Source organism: Onychomys torridus, chromosome 4 (genome assembly GCF_903995425.1).
Source record: "Onychomys torridus chromosome 4, mOncTor1.1, whole genome shotgun sequence".
Lineage (NCBI taxonomy): Eukaryota > Metazoa > Chordata > Mammalia > Rodentia > Cricetidae > Onychomys > Onychomys torridus.
Window position 1 is genome coordinate 146,955,841 of NC_050446.1, and position 22,756 is coordinate 146,978,596.

Here is a 22,756-nt window from a genome sequence, read left to right on the forward strand (position 1 = left end):
AGTTGTCTCCATTTCACATCTGGTGGACCAACCCTACAGCTGCCCAGGCTCAGACCCAAGGATATGATTTGGCCTGCCCCATCATCCATCTCATGTATGGTCTGGTGGAGCATGTGAAGGGACCTGACCTGAAGACCCAAAGCTTCAGGATTTCCACAACACAGGGCAACAACAGGATATCCAGAAGGAGCCCTAGTGAGGGCCCAGCATCGATAGTGTAGTAGAAACCAGAACCCTCGAACCAGACCAATGACTCTTTGCCATAAACACTTGCAAGTAAAGATAAATGGAGGTGTGACTCACTGTGTCACACTGCAGCTTTCACAAAGAGATTTTTAAGTTTTTCCCCGTTTTTCTTTTCTTTCCTTTTTTCTCTTAAATTTTGTTTTATTTGAGAGGTATGCAGGAGCAGAGGGTAGATGCAAAGGGACAGGTAAGTGAATGGGATCAAGAAACATGATGTAAAAGACACAGAATAAATAAATAAATAAATAAATAAATAAATAAATAAATAAATAAATAGCAGAAAAATAAAAGTAGGACAAGTCCCTCCTGATGCTCTGACTGTTCTAAGTCCACCTTTAAGATGACAGGGAAGTGAGAGCATCTAGGGAAAGCACCTTCCAAAGTAATAAATACCTGGCCATTAACGCTTGCCTCCTGCTGGTGAGTACCCCAGAAGCAAAGCAGGACTGCTGTAGAGATGGGTTCCAGCTGAACCCTTCAAAGAGTCAGCACTATATTAAACTGAAGGAGTGGAATCAATTTATGATTCAGATATTCATTCTCCTAAGAAGCTGCTAAAGGAGCCATCAACGAAACGAAAAGATAAGGAACAGTGGAAAAACCCCACATCGTTATGAATAAACAAATGGATGAATTAAAAAGGTAGAGGCCCAGTGTAAGAAAACAACAAAAGCTACCCGCTCTCCTAGGGAGAGTCCAGGAACCAGGTGAACACACTTCTCCTGTCAGCGTCAGAGTTCAGGGGATGCAAACACAGCCCAAATGTTTTCATTTTCCAAAACGGCAGACGCCAATTTTAAGTGTGCTCTCAGCTGAAGACGGGATGATGGTTCTGAAGCTCCCCTGACCAGCATATGCCCAACACACCAGTAGGACTGTCAAGGTTCCAGACCCAACCCTGGAAGAAGATTCGATTGAAGCAGTAGTGGCTTTCAATCACTGAAATTCGAATTCACAGAAATTTTTGCAAAATACCACCAAATACACAAATTAGGGAGACATTTGCTAACAGGCAATGAATGTACATATAATATGAAAATCAAACCACTGCAATATGCCCATGATTTCTTAAAAAAGAAAATCCATCAATGTCAACAAAATCATCTATTTCCATAATACTATTCTTTTTCATTTTTTCCATTTATTTTGTTATCTTCTAGTAAACAACTAGAGCAGGTACCAAAATTTTAGTAAAAATATTTTTTTCAGGTGACTGAATTGAGAAGCTCTTCACGGGCTAGGCAAGCACTCTTCTAGTACTGCTGTGCGGCACTATCCTCATGACCCCCAGGACATGACAATGTTGTTACCACCCTGCAATCAGAGTGGCAGTGCTTACCCACAAGAGACCCTCACAAAATTGGGTCTATTAACATTCCCTTCTGAAGACCAAGGAAATCATTAGACATTCACCTGAGACTACAGCCACTCCCTCCTTCCTGCCCCACGTGCAACAGGCCTATGGGAGATGCTAGAGTATATAGGACATAGTTTACTGAAGAGGGCACTTTACTTTATGAAGCCTATGGGACATTTTCACCCATGTTTTTTTTTTTCAATGACACGGGGGTGGGGGTCACTCATATTCCTGTAACTAAGCCCAATAAACTCACTGGTTCATTGTTGGAGCCCATTTAGGTTTCCTAGTGGCTTTACCCATCAAGTCTGCATAAAGAGGATGACTGGACCATGAGCTTGAGTACCAGTGTCTGAGATGTCTGTATTTGGCTGTGCTTGGGGGAGTTCTTTTGCTCCACCCCTTGGCATTTCATTAAAAACCCTAGAGCAGAGGCAGTCAGGGCCCAATAGATTAGGATCTAGGCCCTCCTGAGTCTATCCTGTATTTTCTATCTGTTTCTCTCCCCTCTATACTTCTAATATTTCCTGCTGCTTCTACTCAAGAGTACTCTGGGGAAATGTGGGAATGAGGTAGCCCCCCATAGTTCATGAAGCTAGATGTGGATGGAATAATTTCTTTGGTCTATGTTGGTGCCTTAACTGGGGTTTATAGATACTTGTTCACATCTCCTCAGGAAGTCATGCCAAGAACTACTGACCAATGATTCCAACTCTAGTAAGGTGATTTTGACAAAAATCTCCCAAATTACAAAGATTCATTTCCTTTAAAAATTTAGGACTTTATTTAAGACTCACCACAAAAAAAAGAACCAAGTTTAAATCTAGCATTCTTCTTACCACATTCAATCATACAGACTATTAAAATGACAGCTGGACTGATTTATACTGGCAGAAGAAAAAGAAAAATCTAGACAGCCTTTGAAAGCCAAGAAGGACAGGGCTTCAGAACTGTTCATCCTCTCTCCCCTGTGGGTCAGAGCAATGTTCTATCCCTACCAGGATTCACAACAGTAAGATTCGGTATAAAAGTGAAGACACAAGAGGCCTCACTCTTCCCTGTGTTCCCTGTCCACTCGGCCTATCTGTAGACACTCGCCTTTCACTGAGGGACAGTGCTCCCATTCCAGCTATCAAGTTTGAACAATCGTTTTCAAATCCCTTTTTAAAAATTTCATGTTTTCCATGCTCATGATTTTTCTTTTTTAAAGGAAGATTTGAGATTACAATCACAAGATTTCTCCCTTCCTTTTCTTCCCTCCAAACCCTCCCATATACCCCACCTTACTCTCTTTCAAATTCATGGACTCATTTTTCATTGTTATTGCGTGCGTGCATGTGTGAGTGTGTGTTGTGCGCACATATATATTCCTAAATACACCCTGCTTAGTTGGTATGTTACTTGTACGTATGTTTTCAGGGTTGATCATTTGGTACTACATAACCAATTGTGTGCTCCTCCCTGGAGAAGCCTATTTCTCCTGCTCTCAGCCTTAGTTGCCTGTTGTTCTTTGTGTAGAGTTAAGGCCTACTGGGTTTTTCCCATCCACTTTGGCATGCCATCCTTGTTCAATTCACGTTTGCGTAGTCATATTGGTGAGGCATTATGGGTATAGTTCCTGACATTACTAGGAGACATCAAATTTTTTCTTAAAATGAATATTTTTTAACAGAAGTCTGTCACCAACAGCTGCAAAGACTTTTCTTCAAAAGTGATAAATTAAAAAGAGAATAAAAGGGAAGGTGAACCACACGGAACTGAAGGAGGATGGCAATGAAAAGGAGATGTGAAGTCAATGATGAAGAGGGACTGATGGTAGATGTCCTTCTGTATGCTGTGAATATGTGTTGCTCTGATTGGTTGATAAATAAAGCTGTTTGGCCAATGGTGAGGCAGAATAAGGTTAGGCAGGGCATTCTAACTAGAGAGATGCCAGCAGCCACCAAAGGAACAATATACCAGCAGACAGGTAAGACAGGCCACGTGGCAACTTAAAGGTTAATAGAAATGGGCTAATTTAAGATATAAGAGGTAGCTAGCAAGAAGCTTGAGTCACAGGCCATAGCCATGCAATCTGTAATTGATATATGCCTCTGTGTGTTTGTTTGGGTCCGAGCAGCTGTGGACCAGGCAGGACACAGGAAAAATTCCAATTACAAGGGACAAAGTGCTATGACTTGCCATCCAGCCACAAGGAACAGAACTCAGGTTCTGATGAGCTACCCCCCCGCCAGCCCATGTAAACCATGGCTCAAGGTGAACCATGGGGTTCAGGCATAAACTGATGACACATTTCTCTTGCTAGTGTGGTTAAGAAGGAAGGATGTCGTCACAGTAAAGGAGAGATTCTGATTTAGCATGCCAGGACAAAGACCTCAGGTAACAGTGCCCCACAGCTGACCAAATCCAGGAAGAAAGGAGCCAAGAGACAGACAGGAAGCTGAGCCTACTGGTGCCAACTGGGCCTTGGGCAGATAGTCTGAACAATGGACTGTTGGCCTCACTAATGTTCTTTGCCTTGTCCAGTGCCCCTCCCCCCACCTCACTCAAACCAGCTCAAAAGGAGATTAGATTCTCTCTCTACTACATATAACAGAAAGAGCCGTAATGGACACATAGAGGAAATGAATTTTAAAAAGACATCAAAGGATAAAAAATATATAATAATTTACTGTTTTTTCATCAGTTTTACTTTTACAGTATGCATGCTAAACACTCGACTATCAACTATGGCATAGTTCACATAGCATGAAGAATATTTGGTGTGTGTGTGTGTGTGTGTGTTGTGTTTTAAATGGTCACTAAAAGCATCTCCATTACATGATAATTTCTAAGGGTACAATGAAAGCTGTGATATGTGATACCAGCACAGAACCAAAGGTACATTTGCTCTCATGGGCAAACAACTCATAGCTGTGGTCTATGTATTTAAGTTTTAGGTTCCAGAGACAGCTTTTTTTTCTTTAATTTTTAAAAATATTTGTCTTATATGTATGAATGTTTTTTGCTTCCCCCCACACATACATATACATACATATATGTGTGTGTGTGTGTGTGTGTGTGTGTGTGTGTGTGTGTGTGTGCACCGTATGTGTCCCATGCCCATAGAGGTCAGAAGAGGACATTGGATCCCCTGGAACTAGAGATATAGATAGTGGTGAACTGTACATGTAGGTTCTTAACTGAACCTGGGTCCTCTGCAGGAGCAACAAGTACTCTTAGCTGCTGAACCACTTCTCCAGCCTCAAGAGACACTGTTTTTAATCAAGCAGTTTTATTAAGATATAATTTACATATTATCAAATTCGCTAATTTAAAGTGTACATGCCAGCAATTTTTATCAATAACTTACTGGGTTTGTGCATCTACCACAAAATTTCAACTTAGAACATCTACAAAACATGATTTTGAGAGCTTATTCTACTTAACTTTTTCCCTCTGATTATAAAAGTAGTATCCTTTCACTATAAAATAGTTGAATATGGCACTCTGACTACAAAGCCACCAGAGTCACATGTCAAGAATCTTTCTGGAGCTGAGGCTAGTGGCACAGGCCTGTAATCAAGGTGCTCTAGAGGCTGAGCCAATAGGACCAGAGTTCCAGGGCTGACTAGGTGTAGTGAGTCTAGGGCTAGTCTAAATAATTCGTGCAAGACCAGGCTCTAGCTTCAACACCCAGTACCAAAAGCAAAGTTAAACTTCCTGAGTGGCATTCTATCTCCATACGGAGCTCCTCTGTCTGCCAGTTTCTGGCAGCCACACCTCCTTTTCTTCTCCAATGCGTCCCCAGGGCCTCACATGTGCTAAGTACATACTCTGTCACTGAACTACACCCTTGCCCTACAAGCTCCTCTTCTGAGTAACTTCAGTGGCAGTGCAAGTGTCTACTCAATGTCCCTTCCCCTTCTTCCTTTTCATGGAACCTCATCTTTGTCTAGTAACCAAACTCTCCTCATGTAACTCAGAGGGAAAAGCTCCATGCCTGAGTCGGGAGTAGATCCTGAAAAGTCTAAGCCAGGGGTCAGAAAACTATTAGAATAAACGTGGGGTGTCAAATCTAGACATAGCCTGTTGTATAGTTATGTCTACATACAAGTCACAGTGAGGAAGATAAGGAAGAAGAGGACAAAGGAGAAAGAAAGATACTTCAATCACCTTGATATTATCTTAACATGCTACATATATTCAAGTATCATAGTACACCCAATATAATATTTACAATTATTCACCAACTAAAAGTAAAAGTATTGAAAATGAACTGTAGTGTATGCCTGTGAAGCCAGTCCTTGGGATTCTAAAGAAGGAAGATTTGGAATTTGCAAGCTATACAATGAGATGCTGTCTACAATCAATGAACAGAAATATTTTAAGATTATTATTAATACTCTGGATGTTAAATTTATTAAAATGTTTTAAGTAAAACAATGGTACCACATTGAAAAAAGTCTCAAGTAAAATTAGAAATAAAGGAGGGAGGATGAAAACTTACTAATATTGTTGTGAAGGACATAAAGTCTGGCTAGCTGTATCTGGTAAGGAAACTGCATCAGTACTCACAACTTCTCACCAAAGCTCAGGACCTGATGCCTCACTGATAGTTTCTACAACATTTTTAACAGTGATCCTTCTCAGACTCTTATAAATTAAAAGTAAATTTTGAAATTCATTTTATTAAGCCAGCATTACCCTGATGCCAACACCAGAAAAAGATACAACAAAAAGGAAAGATATAAGCTGATATTCCTAACGCAGAACTGTCAGTAGTGAGGTGTGGTGTTGCACACCTTTAATCCCAGCACTCAGGAAGCAAAGGCAGTGTACCTCAATGAGTTTGAGGTCAGCCTGGTCTACATAATGAGTTCCAGTCTAGTCAAGACTACACAGAGAGATCCTGTCTCAAAATGCCAAAACAAATAAAAAACAAAACAAAAACACACCCCCAAACCAAACCAAATAAACAAGAAACCTCCCACTGTCAGTAACACGATGTCAATAATATATTAAAAAGAACATATACCAGTATTAAATGGAGTTTATTCAAGGATTGATCAACATACAAAAATCAAGCAACGGGGCAAGGAAGATGGGGGCACTGGTTCACTGAGTAAATTGCTTGGATACAAGGCTGGGGACTTGGGTTATGCCCAGCACCACATAAAAAATGCCAGGTGTGATGACATGCACTTGCAATCCCAGTGCTGGAGAGACAGAGACCGAATTCTACTGCTGCACCCTAGTCTAAGACATTAGCATCTCTTCCTGGACCACGAGGCTCCCTGCTTGCACCCTTTTCTTCAGGTGACTGTCTAATAAGCAGCCACAATGATCCTTCATTTCCACTGAAGTACAATCCAAAATTCTGCCTATGGCCCATAAGACCCTTCACGATGATGGGGCTGTCTCCTGCTCTGCTTCCTTCTGCTCTCACCTTTTCTGGACCAGCTACAGGCCTCAACTCCTCTTGGAAACTCCAAATACCCTTCTATTTCACCACCTCTGCACTGTGTGGTTCCCTTTACTTGGTGTGTCCTTCCCTTCTCAGATACATCTGGAGCAAAGACTATAAATGAAGAAGGAAACAAATACAACAAGGCAAAATAAAATGACCAAGCACAGAGCAGATTAAATGGACAGAGAATATATGAGCACAAGTAAAGTGACTCTCCTATATACTTCAGGTCTCTACTCAAATTTCACCTTAACAGAAGGACTTTCTCTTACTATATTTTGTTAAAAGTGCCTCTATCTTCTCTAGCGACTCAACATCCTTATTATTTTTCATAGTACTTTTCATGCTGAATGTTCATCAGTTTATATTTCTTTCCTTCCCACCTCTACACATGCATGATCAATGAATGATACCACAGAGGCACGAACAATCCTAGTATATGTAAGGAGCCCAAAGCTTACTGTTCAATTAATATACTACCTTCTCTGTTATTTACAAGTCCATAACTAGCTACATCCAAAACTTAGTAGCTTTAAACTACAACTTACTGTATCTCATGATTTTATAAGTTAGAAGCCAGGCAGAGCTTGGCTGAATGAACTTCTGCATCACATTATCATTTGGTGATATTGTAGAAAGAAGACCTGTTAACCAAGTCCAAGAAGGCTTCCCCTAAGTGTCTGGCACTTTGATGGGGACAGCTGGAAGGGAAGGCTCAGCTGGTGATACAGAGCATCCACACATCATTCCTTTAGCACAGCAGCCTCAGAAGTCAGATTCCTTTCTAATAGGATGGCTCCTGGCTCCAAGCCTGAGTGTTCTGGCAAATGTGGTAGAAAGATGCATGTCCTGTTATAACTTAGCTGCTGTCTGTTACAGCATGGTTGTCATAGCAGCTATTCCATCATGCTCTATTTGCCTGAAGCAGACATAAGCCATCCCAGACTGGAGAATCTGCAGCTAGCTTAAACTGTCACAAAAACCCAGAGCTCTGGGCTTAGCAAATGATAGAAATTTTGGTTAGATCAAAATGGGAACTTAAATTAATGGGATTTTCAATTATGATAGTGTAACTAGAGGAGAGAATAATTTAATTTTAATACATTGGCATAGAAAGTATTAATTTTAAATGATCTATCCTCTTCTCCTCAACACAGTTTTGTTTTTGTTATTGTTGTTATTTATTGGGACATGGCCTCACTCTGTAGCCTAGGCAGCCCTGGCTCAGTTTTCCTGCTTCAGCCTCCCAAATGCTGACAGGGAAGGGCTACCATGTCCATCTCATCAACATAATTTCAAAAGAAAAAAAGCAAAGAGTCAAACTCAATACAGAAGGTCTGTGGTACACCTGAGTGTATCTTAACCTATCTCTGAGCACTTTTCTATACATGCCCATGCTTAAATCTATGTTAAATCTTCGTGATAATCTCCAACTCTGCTTTTAAAAATGTCTGTGGTGAGCTTTTTTGTAGAAAGGAAAAATTTAAAAAAGAATTGGAGGATGTAGCAAGATGGCCTGAGCTCAATCCTTGGATCTCATGGTAGAAGCGAGAACTGACTCCTGAAAGTTGTCCTTTGATCTGTACAGGTGTGCAGTGGCACTGGTACACACCTACATGCATGCGCACACACACACACACACACACACACACACACACACACACACACGAGACAGAGAGAGAGACAGAGAGAGAGAGAGAGAGAAAATAAAATTTTAAACACGTTTTTAAAGAGAAAATAACCAAAGAGGCTGAGGATGCAGTTCAATGGCAGTTTACCTAGAATGCAAAATGTCCAGGTTTGATTCCCAGCATTACAGAAATAATTACAAAGAAAGAAAACAATCAGTGACCAGGTGAGATGTCAAGATTAAGGTTTTTTTTCTTCCTTAAGCATAGGAGTTTGTAATCAACATGGGCAAAATAGAGAAGACAGCGAAGAAAAGCATGAGATTCAGTGAACTTGAAGATTATGCCAAAATAAATCCAAAATTGACTCATAAAGAGAAAGAAGGGAAAAAAGTAACTGGATATCTAAGTACTGTGAAAACACCACAGAAGATATAACATGCATACTGTGGGGAGACCAGGAGACCAAACGAGCAAAGGAATAGAGAAAATAGTTAAAGCAACAATGGGTAAGAATTCCAAAATAACAAGTATATCCCAAACCAAAAGATGGGAAAGTCAGAGAATGCCAAGAAAGCTCAGAATGTCTGCACCTAGGAAGGCGTACATTCTTAATGAAATCAGAATGCTTAGGTTAAAACTGGTAGACTCTTAGAGATAAATCCACTATCACAGTTTGAGACCTAAACCCACCTCTATCAGTAGCTGACTGACTCACAAGCAATCAGTCATGAAGGGTGCAAACCAGACAGCAGCATCAGTTAGACAGAACTAAAATGTGTGGACCACTGCATCTGACACTACCACAACCCATTCTTTTCAAACTCACACAGAGCATATACCAACAACATCACATACCCTGACAAATTTAAAATGGTAAAATAATAATTATGATTAAGAAGTATGATTTTAGACCATGTGTGAAATACTATAGACTTGATAGATAAAATAACTCAAGTGTATTTCTCATAGTTTGGGGGGATGGGAAGTCCAAGATTAGGGTGACCAATTCACTTCCTGAGAAGGCCTGCAGGTGGCCACCTTCTATCTGTGTCCTTAAGTGTAGAGGAGAGCTCTGGTGTTCTTTATAAAGGCACCAGTCTTCTGAGATTAAGGTGCCTCCTTTATGACCTAAGTAACCTTTGGTACCTTCTCATAGGCCTTATTCCATATATAGTCATACTGGTAGTCAGGGTTTCAACACAAGAATTGCTGTGGGCAGGTAGACAGATAAGTACTTATTTAGTTCACTACAGGCTGGCAGAGGATGAGAAGACACAAAATTCAGCAATGTCAGCTCTTCATTACTGATGTTACAAATATCAAATGGTGAATAAAAGAACAGTATGAACAAGTATATGTCCACCAATATGATAATTAGATGAAATGCACAGATTACTTGAAGGACAGGATCTATCACATACAAAGAGAAATAGATCATTTACATAGGCCTACAGCAATTGAATAAGCTGAATCAAAGTTAACCCTCCAAATGGCTTCATGAGTTCTACCAAGTCTCTGTAATCTTTTCTCTGCAACAAAACAAAACAACAAACAAAAATAAGTCATAGGCCAAAAGAAGACATAATAACCCTTTCCATAAAGAACTAGAACTTAAAATGTAAAGCTAGTACTCAAAACAGAGACATTTTAATTAAAATTCAACAATAAGGAAAATACACAATCAGAATTAAAAATGGACAAGAGATGGTGCAGTGGTTAAGGGCAGTTGCTACTCTTCCAGAGGACCTGGGTTCAATTCTCAGCACTGACAGATGACTGAAGATCCAGTTCCAGTGACTCCAATGCTCTCTTCTAGCCTCTGTTCACACTGAGGCATACATGCAGGCAAAACACTCATATCACATAAAATGTTTTTAAAATTAAAAAGTTTAAATAGACAAGCAATCTATATAGATTCTTCAAAGATACATAGATATGAAATAAGTATATGAACAGAATCTCAGTATCATTTCACAATAAACTGCAAATTAATCAATGAGATACTACACACTCATTTAATGACTAAAATTAAAAACAGAATAAACAAAATAAAATAAAGAAAACCAAATGTAGATGCTGATACAAATTGGAACAACAAGAATTCTCATTCACTGTTGGTAATAATGTGAAATGGCGCGGTAATCTGGGAGTTTCTTTTAAAGCTAAACAGAGTTTGTGATATGGTCCAGCAATTGCTTTCTTGATTACCCAATTAAGTTGAAAGAGTGTATGTCTAGAAAAAAAAATGTACATGGACTTTTACAGTAGTTTTCTTTATAACTAATAAAACCAGGAAGCCACCAAAATGTGCAGTAATAAGTAAATGGACACATAAATTGTGATATATCCAGATATTAGAACATAATTCATTGTTAGAAAGAAAATAAGCCAGTAAGCCACAGAATGACAAAAAGAAACTTAAGACAAATGCTGCTCCCAAAGAGAGCCAGTCTGAAAGGCTGCATGCCACATGCTTTCTCCTCTGGTATACTGAAAAGCCAAAGCTTCAGTGACAGAAAGAAGAACAGCACTGGAACCCACACTGATCAGAAGGCAGAGTTGACAAGTCTGCTCTCCAACTCAACTCCCACTGCAGAAGAAAGCCATATTCGAAAATTGAAAGGCACTTAGATTTAGGGTTTAGGAAAAAGTCATTCATGTAGTAGATTTTACCTCAGAAAACCACCAAGTCTTAGGTAAATACACTGGTCTTAGCCTACAGAGGTACCACCTTGTTCAGCATATTGCCATAAAAATAAGCCTACTGCCTTAGTTAAGGTTTCTATTGCTGGGACCAAATAAAAAGCAAGTTAGGGAGGAAAGGGTTTATTTGGCTTACACTTCAGCCTTGTTGTCCATCACTGAAGGAAGTCAGGACAGGAACTCAAATAAGACAGAGTCCCAGAGGCAGGAGCTCATCAGAAACTATGGAGGAGCGCTGCTCACTGGTTTGCTCCTTATGGCTTGCTCAGCCCACCCTTTTATAGAACCCAGGACCAGTAGCCCAGGGATGGCACCACCCAACATGAGATGGGCCCTCCCCATTGATCACTAACTGAGAAAATGCCTTAAAGCTGATCTCATGGAGGCATTTCCTCAACTGAGGCTCTTTCTTCTGATGACTTTAGCTTGTGTCAAGTTGACAAAACTAGCTAGCACAAAATAGACACATTCCACCTCTAGTACAAGTTTCTGATGTACATCTATATGATGGACACCTGCAGCTCTTTGATGAGTGAAGCATGGTAACAGAATATCCTCCGGGCTTCCCGCTCCCAGGCACCCAATTTCCAACAAGCAATCAGCCGTTTCTGTGCACAGGGCATGGCCTCCGCACCTGTGCACATGTGCAGACCAGCCACTCTGACATTCACCGCCCTACACTACTGGAATGAAAGGCAGTCAGCATGTTGGTGCAATTGAAAGTTTTGGAGGACCAGAAGTTAGGGGGGCAAGCTCCATGTACATACACACGCACATGTGCACACTGCTCCAAAGGTCTGTGTGACACTACTGTGCTCTTGGTCTTAGTCTACTCATTTATAAAGGTAAAGCCTACCTTAAGCTATTTACTTAGGCTTCTTCTCCTCAAAGAGATTTGGTATTACTAGTATAATTTGATTGGTTTGTTTAATCAGAGAATTTGTTTTCAATACCTAGTAAGTTTTCTACTCAGGTGACACAGAAAAACTTCTAGTTGGCCCCAAATTTCCAATCAATTGCAAAAACACATACCTTAGCTTTTATGAGGTGAACATTGCTAAGTGCTCAAAATGTACCTCATGAATGCTCTATTGAACACCAAGGATTCCAGTGTTCTCAGATTTACCCCCAGAAAAGGAACTCTGGCTTAGAAAAACAAGGAGAAGTATTAGCTCATTTAATGGCATGAGAAAAAAAATGAGACCATATGGAAAGCAAGGCAAGGATTAAGTGTGTACGCATAAGTTACGAAGTCCTGAGTTCCCAGATTTGAATTTCTAGTAAGTTTGGTTACTTCTCTCTTCCATGGGAGCATAATGTCAAAGTTATTTTTTAAAAGAATAATGGTAGGGGGCTGAAGAAAATGAGGGCAAGGGTTGGGTTGAATAACTTATAAATTTACCAGGGATTGCCTGGGTGTAATTATAAACTGCCAATCACCATAGTTTAATGACACTCCAACTTTCAAAAGCTATCTTAAAATTTACAAAAAGGAAAGGAAGGAAGAAGGAATGAAAGCAAGTGAAAGTTTACCTAAAAGCCTACTTACAGGATTAGGCAGCTTACACACAACCACTGCTGGGGGCTGGAGGGTATCTTCCAAGTGGAGTAGACTCTAAAAACCATGAGCAACTGAAAACAGAATGATTGTGAAAAAGAGGTGCTTACTGTCTTGGTGAGTCTGGGGAGGACTCCTTTTCTGAATCAGGAAGGCTTTGGATGTGAAAACCATAATCAGTGAAGAAGGGATCTCTTTGCTGCTCAGTGTAGACTGATCGTGAGGCCTGCCTTCCATCTTCACCCTTCATCTTGGCTCCTGGATTTGGCAGTGACTCCAGATTCTCCAAAATGAGATCATCTTCACTTAGAGAAACTGTGAGGTCACTGCTGCTGCATGAACTTTCCTCCTCCTCCTGCTCCTCCTGCATTTTCAGAAAGGCCTTTTGTGACTTTGGGTCCCCATGAGCAAGAGCATCTGCAAGAGGAAAATGAATGCATTGCTGGTTGCAAAGTTTGGAGAATCCAAGTAACACAGAACAGAACTTCATCCCTTAAAAAATGTATAGAAAACTCCTGGTGTGGTGATGCATGCCTGTAATCTCAGCAGAGGCAGAAGGATCTCTAGGAGTTCAGTCAACTTGGTCCACACAGAGGATTCCAGGTCTACCAGGGCTACACAGTGAGACTGTTTCAAGAACAAAACTGAGAAAAAACAAAAGTGGCAAACATGTGGAAGCACAGGTCTGGGAGATAGCTCAGTCAATGAAGTGCCTGTCTCAGAAGCACAATGACATGAGTTCAATGCCCTGCATGCCATACAGACGCAGGCTGGAGTGGCGTGCTTACAGTCCCAGTGCTGGGGAGGCAGAGACAGGGAATTCTCGTGGTTCCCTGGCTGGTCAGTCTACACACACTGGTGAAATCCAGGCCAATGAGAAGCCCTGTCTCAAAGGAAGTAGGTAGCCTTTTAAAATTGACAGCCAGATTTGTCCTCTGGCTTCCCTCTGTATGCACACACATATACCCCCCCCCATAAATATGCTCATATGCACACATACAAATGCATTAAAAATGTAGAAACAATCCACAATTACAGTACTGAAATCTTTCAAACATTTATTTCTTTAAAAAGTATATAAACTTAGTGGTGCTGAGGATCAAACAAACCAGGGCCTCCTATATGACAAGTACACACCTACCATTGAGCTGATTACCCTCAACCCTAAAAATACTTTAAACATTTGACCTTAAAAATCAATAAACTCATCTTTTAAACATTTCCTTGAACATGTTTAAGAAATTATTAGAATGGAATTCACTGACAAAGTCATTTCTTTGTTTTTAGGCAAAGAGATAAAATTATAGATCATGACCAGAATAGCTAGGCACTAAGAGAAATCAGCAAACAAATGCGGTCTCTCATCTTACCTGAGAAACCTTCCCAAGCAGAATGCCTCTCTCCAGCCCACTTATTTGCAGATGCACGGTGTTCTGAAACTGATAGCACGGGGACTGGCGGCCTAGCTTTTTCTTCCCCGACTTCAATATGTTCTTGTGTCAGTATTTCTCCGTCTGATCCCTCTGATCTGCTGGAACTGTCACCCTTTAAATCAGTGGTTCTGTTCTCTGGACTTAATCTTTCCTGTAACGAGGAATGGAGTTCAGCAGACTTTCTGCCTTCAGATAAATTACTCTTGCTGTGACGTGTGCTGCTCCCTATCTCCAAGCAATGAGTTTGTTCTTCCTCAGACAATACATGGCTTGTGACTGGCGTTTTCTCACCAATCTGAAGAGATGTCTTTCCATCTATTTTGTCAGACTTATTTAAGAACTGTGTGTCACTATTAGTTTGTACTACACAGCTGTCTGTCACACAGCTGCTCTGGGCTGTCTGTTGGTGTGAATGTGGGTCAGGAATTGAACAGTTCTTTGTGGGTTGGTTAGATTTCTGCTCTGTACTGAAATCATCAATGCTTGAGATGGCTGACATCTGGCGGCCCATAAAGATTGTTGCTGGTTGATACAATCCTCTTGACATGGGTGTCCCTGAGTTAATTCCTGCCTGCACTGCATCCTGCAAACAGAGGTGTGAGTTAAACACATTGCATATGAACAATTAAGTAGAAGGGAAAGAGGTAAAGGAAGCCTGAACATGGAAATCAACACCTACCACCCATAAAACATGTCTTCCCACTTAATTAATTAGCAAACTCTACTACAGCCCAGATTATTATTGTAATAACAATGTCACTAGACAAAGCAACTATTGCCAAAGAACTATGGAATTCATTTCTGAAAAATGAAATGCATGCATTTAATCCAGCTGAAGTGCACGGCTAAGATCAAATGAAATTGGTAAATTTTAGGTTATGATTCTTTTACCCCATTGACATTCCCTGGAAAGTGGGGAGTTCTAAAAGCACTCCATACAGAGCTCATTTTAGCACTACTCTAAAGGGGCATGACCAAGGAATAAAGAGAAAAAGCAAACCAGGGGATACACAGGACAGACAATGAAAGGGTTCAATTTTATGGTGCTATGTCTAGAATAAAAACTTCCAGTGGTGACCTTCACAATGGCATTAAAGCACAGAATAGTCGTACTTTGTAATCAATTAACATCAAAATTTCCTCAACAACTTTAAGGAACTTTTAAGTAATTTAAATTTACTAGCATGCTTATAGGAAATCTGAGCCTGGTCTTTGCAGGAAAAAGGAGAGAAGAGAAAGGCAAAATTGAGGAGAGAACTGGCTTAAACAGGGTGCATGGTGCCAAGCAGGACTACAAGTAGGAAGCATGAAGCCTTCCAGAAGCTAAGTGCCTTTCTTCTGAAAGGACCAGAGCACTCCCCCAGTCAGGAGAGTACTCACTTCCCAGAGGCTTACACTGTGGATAGGGAGATTCAAAATGTATCTACACCCTTCCTCTACAGATGGAAATACCAACGTCCAAATTACAAGACAAGAAGTGTCAGAGACAACAGAATCCAGGCTATATTTCTCTTCAAACACTTTCTTCTAATCCTGGAATAACGAAACAAAAACCACAACCCACCCCCGAAACTCTGAAGTCAGCAAGTCAAGGATGGCAGAGAAAGGTGATGTCACAGAAGTGACAACCCTGAAAAGCTCTTCAATTTCTGGGACTTAATCAGCTTTCTAGGAATCTGTAGAGCATTCACTTGGGAGAACCAGTTAGATCTTGAAAAGAACAGTAAGCTTCTGGGTTGCCAGGTGCTGGCCAAGTTGACAACGTGTAGTTGCAGTCACAACCAGCCAAGTAGCCACTGGAAGAGGATTGGGGTGGGGGATATTCTTTCAAGGGCCTCATTTCCAGACACCAGTCATCATTGGGCTATCTCCTGGGGGGACTCCAAACAAAAGACGAGTTTGACTTGAACTAGCTTTGAACTGACAAATAGCCTTGTTCCCAAGCTGCGCTTGCTGAAAATAGTCAGAAGCAGTTGTTTAATGTGGAAGCTGCCTAAGGCAGTACACAGCACTTAGAATAAACCAAAGGCTACACACATCTTAAAGGAAAAGCTGGGCAAAGAGCTGCCTGTGGGGGTGGGGGACTTCGGAAGGTTCTAGTATAATCCTGGGAATCTAGATGACCACCTGCATGCTCTGGGCTGGAGGAATACTCAGGGAACACTTCTAGGAAGTAAACACCTGAGCTCTCACCTCAAGCTCACTTTGCGGCTCGAAGAAAGAAGTGAAAGCCAAGGTGGAGCTCAACGTACTTAGAACCTCTCAGCAAAGGCAGTGAGAATCCCAGTCCCAGGAATTAAAGAAAGATGATGGTTACTAAGTAAATTTAATAGAAACTTTGTGGCCACAAATGAAAACCAATACACATTCCACATAACGAAGTCACAAAATGGCTAAACAAACAGAAATTAATGACAAATTCTGGGAGGGTAGAGTTTTCAGAGTTGCCACATTTAATTACTTACAAATGAAATGAAAAGAAATAAACATTGTCTCATATAGACAGTGAGCATATACAATCAGTAAGAACTATCTCTAAGGAAGTCCAGGTATTAAAATGACTAGATAAAGGCACTGAATTAGCTATAATTATCTAAATATGTTTAAATGGTTTAAAAAAAGAAGTAGACTATTCCAATCTTCAGAGGCTGACTCTTCAGGCACCCAGATGAATGACTTTGAAGCCAGTGGGTATGTCTATTGGGATCAATCTCAAAAGTGGAAAGGGCAGGGGAGGGAGGGAAAGAGAGAGATTTTAAATATGAAAATAATGTCCAAATAGAGAATCTGGAACACAATTCCATACTGATTGCAAAATGGTAGTTATCAAAAATCAGGCTAGCCCACCAAAAACCAAAGTAATATTTTCACTGAAAACAGACTATTTCTGAATCTGTATCAGCATTTGACTACAAAAACAAACTTGTACTAACACCTAAGCTGTCTTCTCACTCCCATATAACTTTATAAATCTCAAATGGTCTTTGGAGTTAAGTGTGCACAACCACTGCACAGATGGTCAAAGGGTCTGGGGCTCTTTGTTCACTGGTGATGAAAATTCCAGTTAACTGGTGATCCTTTTATGCACTCAGAGTAAGCTCTAAGGAGAACTATAAAATCTGAAAACTAGAAGATACCAGGATAAGGACAGGGCAAGCTCCACCACTGCACTGGAACACAACTCTAGACTTCAGGAAGAATACAACAGTCAAAATCAGTCACGACTGTCCTTACTCACAGGAACAAACAGTATGTTTTCCTCCAAAAGTCTTGTCAATGCTTGTCTTTTACTGTTAATTAAAAAAATCATCTGCCCTCATGATGGGGTCATCACAGTTTTGTTTTGTTTTTTCAGAATACATGCTATACACATGCACTCAGAATCACTGGCTGCTTTTTCTCTTGTCTTAGTTTCCCTGAGTGGATAAGTGCTGGAGTCTCTTGGGCGCTTTCTTTTACAATGGACACAGGCTGTTTAAAAACAATCCCGCTATCTTTATCGTCATTCATTTCAACCACTTCTGATTTCCATCTTTCCAAAAATGGTATACAAACTGGAATGGGGCTCTGACTAGCCCCAGACTTCTCCAGAGTGTTAGGAGTGCCCCATGAAGCTCTTTTCTCTTTCTTCTTCTATAAGCATGAAACCTTCTTTTTCATATAAGGTAAAGTGGATGGGGAAAAACTATAATGTATTCTTTCTTCAGCTAATCTTTTCCGGAGTAACTTCTGTTTCCTTTTAAATCACTCTTCTATCTGTGTCCACATTTCCAATTCTGATTATCCTGTTTCACCGCTGGATATGATGGCTAAGGAAATGGAACATTCTACTCTTCAAAAAGCTCTACATGTACTTTTTCTATTGGCAAAGCACAACACAGCTCAAGTCTTTCACCAAATGGTGGTGTTCATTATTTCCACAACCATCTTGGCAATATCCGCATTTTCAAACTCCCACCAAGGCACAGCTACAGCTACCTCCAGATCCTTTCACTTCTGGACAGTCTGAATCTTGTAATAGTGCCAAACCAGGAGAAATATGCATGGATCTGGCTTTTAAAAAGTGCTGGAGGTAGGTGGCCCCAAAGATTGTTCCAGAAATGGGGAGGGGGTAATGTGTATATATGTACATGCTTGTGATATGTATGTATGTATGCATGGAAGCCAGAGGTCAATGTCAGATGTCCTCCTCAGTTTTTTCTTATTTTTTGAGACAGGGTCTGTCTGAACGTAGGGCTGTCTGGTCGGCAAACCCCGGGGATCTCCATTGTCTCTGCTTCACTAGTGTTGGGATTACACACGTGTATCAGTGTGATGGCTTTTTTACATTAGATGCTGGGGATCTGAACTCATGTCTCATGTTTGCATAGCCAAGTATTCTGACTCAGCCATCTCTGCAGGAGTAAGTTTTTTCTTGATTTTTCTTCTTTGTTCCATGTTGGCAAACCCATGCCATCTCCCTCTGAAATGAGTCTTCTTGCAGATTCAGCAAAAGACTTGGCTTAGCTAGGCCAGGAAAACCCACCATGCTGAAGGTAGCCAAGCAGCACAGCGCCACACAATGCTTTCCAACAATAGAAATTCTGAAAAACTTCCCGAATTAGATAAAAAACATAAATGTATATAATAGAGCTCAACAAAGTATGGCAGGATAAACTATCTCTACTCATTAGTTTTAAAAGGAAAATCCAATCCAAAGCTGACAGAGGCAAGAAATAATAAAGGTTACAGCAAAGATAACATTGGAAAACAGAGACACAGAAAGGGAAGCAACAAACTAAAGGATGATTCTTTGAAAAGATCAACAAATTTCTGGGCGGTGGTGGCGCACGTCTTTAATCCCAGGACTCGGGAGGCAGAGCCAGGCAGATGTCTGTGAGTTTGAGGCCAGCCTGGGCTACAGCGCGAGATACAGGACAGACACCAAAACTATACAAAGAGACCCTGTCTCAAAAAAGATCAACAAATTTTTTAAAAACCTTTTCATCAAGAAAAAAAGAGCAATGGCTCAATTCATTAAAATCAGAAATGTAAGTGGGTAGGTAATGTATTATTAATAGTTCATTAAAAAATTAAAAGAGCAATCCAGGAGTAAGTTTACACTAATAAACAGAAATACACCAGTGAATTGGATAAATTCTTAGAAAGGTACTACAATAACTGACTCACAAAGAATAGAAAATCTGAACAGATTTGCAAGTCAAGCAATTTACTTAGTGATCACAACTTTCCCCAAGGAGAAGTTCAGGAACAGTCGATTCTAGCATGTTTAAAGAAGGATCTGTGCCAATCATTTCCAAACTCTTCTAAAAGTAGACAAGGAAGAAATATTCATCCTCTGAGACTGATTCTTCACACTAAAATGAGGCAAAGATATCCCAAGGAAACTACAGATCACCACCATGCTTGTAGGGGAAAACTTCTCAGTGGAATAAAGCAAACTCAACCAAGCAACGAACAAAGAAGATGGGGAATTCATAGTATCAGATGTCTACCCCTCAGTCCTAGAGGATGGAAAGAACAAGATCAAAAAGCAGCAGCAGATTTAGAGTCCAGTAATGGTTTCCATCTTCATGGACTGTGTCTTTTCACCATGTCCTCACATAGTGAAAGGCTCAAACTCCTGAGGAACCTTCTCAAGAGAGCACTAATATCATTAATGAGGACTCTGCACTCTGGACTTAACCACTTCTCCAATACCATCATCTTGGGGATTAGGTTCTCAGTCTATGCACTGGGAGAAGGACACAAAGATTCAGATCATAGTAACTGCTACAGTAAGAAGGGTGATGGTGGCACTTGCCTTTAATCCCAGCACTCAGGAGGCAAAGGCAGGAGGTGGATCTCTGTGAGTTCGAGGCCAGGCTGGTCTACAGAGTGAGTTCCAGGACAGCCGAACTACACAAAGAAACCCTATCTCAAAAAACCAAAAGAAGAAAAGGAAAAAGAGGAGAAAGAAGAAGAGGAAGAGGAAAAAGTAATAGTCATCATCATCATCAAGAAATAACAAGTGTGGCTAAGAATGTGAAATCAGTAGACTCATCGTGTGGAATAAAAGAAGGTGCAGTCACTTTATATAAAACATTTTGGGGGATGGTAAACAAAAAAATCTTACCAAAAATAGTTCTATGTCTAATTTCAGATCAAGGCAAGTACAATTGTGCCTCCTGAGGGAGTCAAAGAGGAAAGAGAGAAGCCTTCCTCCATGACCCATTTGAATTTCAGTTCAGTTTTCACTTTAGAGACTATCGGTATGACTGGTAAGTAAAAAATCACCTGTTACTGTCCCTCTAGTTCAAAAAATACTTTCCTACTTCCAAACAAACAATTGTTCAAACTGATGGTCCTAAGGAATGGAACCATCTATGAACTACTATGGCATGCTATAGCAGACTCTGCCAAGGCCTTCAACTGGAAACCTGACATGGTTATTTAACAGTGATCTGAGGCAAATTACTGATGACAAATCTAAGTCTCAGAGGTTGTTTTTTCACTTTCAAGACCAATTGAGAGTGTTACCAGACTGGTTACTAACCCAGCACACAGAGGATACAGCAGTTCTAATGGTCTCTCTCTCTTTTTTGTTCTAAGAAAGAGCAAGACACAAAACAAAAGCTAACGACATCTCAGGTGGAAAAAGTCTCATGGCAAAGACCAAATGAAATGTCACTGAATTACACCAGTAGTTCTCAGATCTCTCTGACCCACTAAAAGAAAGAAAAGACTTCAAGTCCATCCCCACTGGACAAACTCAGAGAACCAAATACCACAAACAAGTTAAGATGTCTATTGTACAATAAGGCAAAGTAGCACATAATGGGATTTTACTTACAGTAATGCTTCAGACACAGAGGAAGTAGAAGCAATGCCCTATTAACAGAAGTTTGCTTCTGGCAAAGAGAAGCCACAGCTCATGATAGCAAGTAGTTCAGTGCTCTCTCATTCTGCCAAGCATGGCCAGAACTCCCATAATACTGGATTCTGAGTTCTCTACAGACTCAAGCAACACACTAATGAATGAGGACATTAGGTTTTTAGGAGCCTGTAGTAAGTCAAGAGTTACAATAACATGGCCCTAACTGCACATAAAAGTGAGAGTTCACAGTGGGACATCACTCACTAATGCCCAAACAGGCAACTCTAGAGGATCCATGAAGATTCAAGAAGGAGTTCCTAAGTCTTCAGTTTGGTCTGTTCAAAGGCTAGCTGTCACTGCTTATTATTTGAAGTGATTGTGCACCTGTGTCTGAGAATTTGGAATCTGATACAATTTCAAACTTACAGAAAAGTTGCAAGAACCATAGAAAAAAAGTAGCTTACCACTCTTTAGCAAAGTTGACCAACTGTTTGCATTTTCCCCATTTCTCTGCCATTCTTCCCTGTTCATTATTATAATCAGGAAATTTAATGAGGATATAATTTTGTTCTCTATTTTGTAGTTCATAGTTTTTGTCAATTGCCCATATAACGTCCTTTATAGCCAGTTATTTTTGTTCTAGGTTTAAGATTCAGTTTAGGTTTGTGTTTCCTGAGGCTCTATTAATCTGCAGCAGATGACTAGCCTTTCTTTCTCATTCTTGACCTTGACATTTTTTAAGAATATAGGTTATCTGCCTGCACATGTTGTCTCTCAATGTATCTGACTGATGCTTCCTTAAGAATCCATTCACATTTTTCATTTATAGTAGTATAATCACAAAAGAGTGTTTCTTCTTTGAAAGGGAGAGAGAGAGAGAGGTGTTTCTTTAAAATCAAGACTGAAAACAATGTAGTACCATTTTATATGTGTTACATTAAATTTTTTAAAAATCATATTGAGAAAAAGCACCTGCAATCAAATCTGATGGCCTGAGTTCAATCCCTGGGGTTCACTCTATGGAAGGAGAGAACCAATTCCCACAGGTTGTCCTCTGATCCCCACATGTGTACCATGGCATATGCATGCCTACACACATAAACACATGCTGGGGACAGGCAAAAAGTACCTTGTCCTAAGTGCTGACATTTTGACTTCAGACTCCATTTTATCTGCAGGGTGAAACAAAGTTTAGGTTCCCAAGCCCTCTGGGGAGCTGGGAACCTTCCAATAGCTGACCCTCCTCCTCCTTAAATCATAGAAATAGTCGTTATACATCTTTAGTTCACTAGAAACACTATAGCTATTCCTAACAACAGAAAGAACAGATGAATCTGATGGTGGGTGGACTGAAAAACTTGCATTGTATGTCAACTGACAATGATAGAACATTTAAGGAAAGCCCCTAATCTCTGAATTCTAATTGGTGGAAAATTTGTAACTAACTTAGCAACAAAAGTTTATGATATTTTGAGCTTAAATACTTGCCTCAACTGACATTTGGGGTCACAGTTCAGTTCCTG

The 22,756-nt window shown here is 40.3% G+C and overlaps 1 protein-coding gene across 1 annotated transcript in view; it reads right to left on the reverse strand.

Annotated features, from left to right (window-relative positions):
- Positions 1 to 22,756, reverse strand: part of Kiz (kizuna centrosomal protein) — a 102,523-nt gene that overhangs the window by 56,074 nt on the left and 23,693 nt on the right. The window contains exons 5-6 of the mRNA XM_036185300.1: positions 14,315 to 14,960; positions 13,055 to 13,361 (exon numbers count right to left, since the gene is read on the reverse strand). Coding sequence (XP_036041193.1) covers positions 13,055 to 13,361; positions 14,315 to 14,960 — 953 coding nt within the window. The remainder of the gene's footprint in view (positions 1 to 13,054; positions 13,362 to 14,314; positions 14,961 to 22,756) is intronic.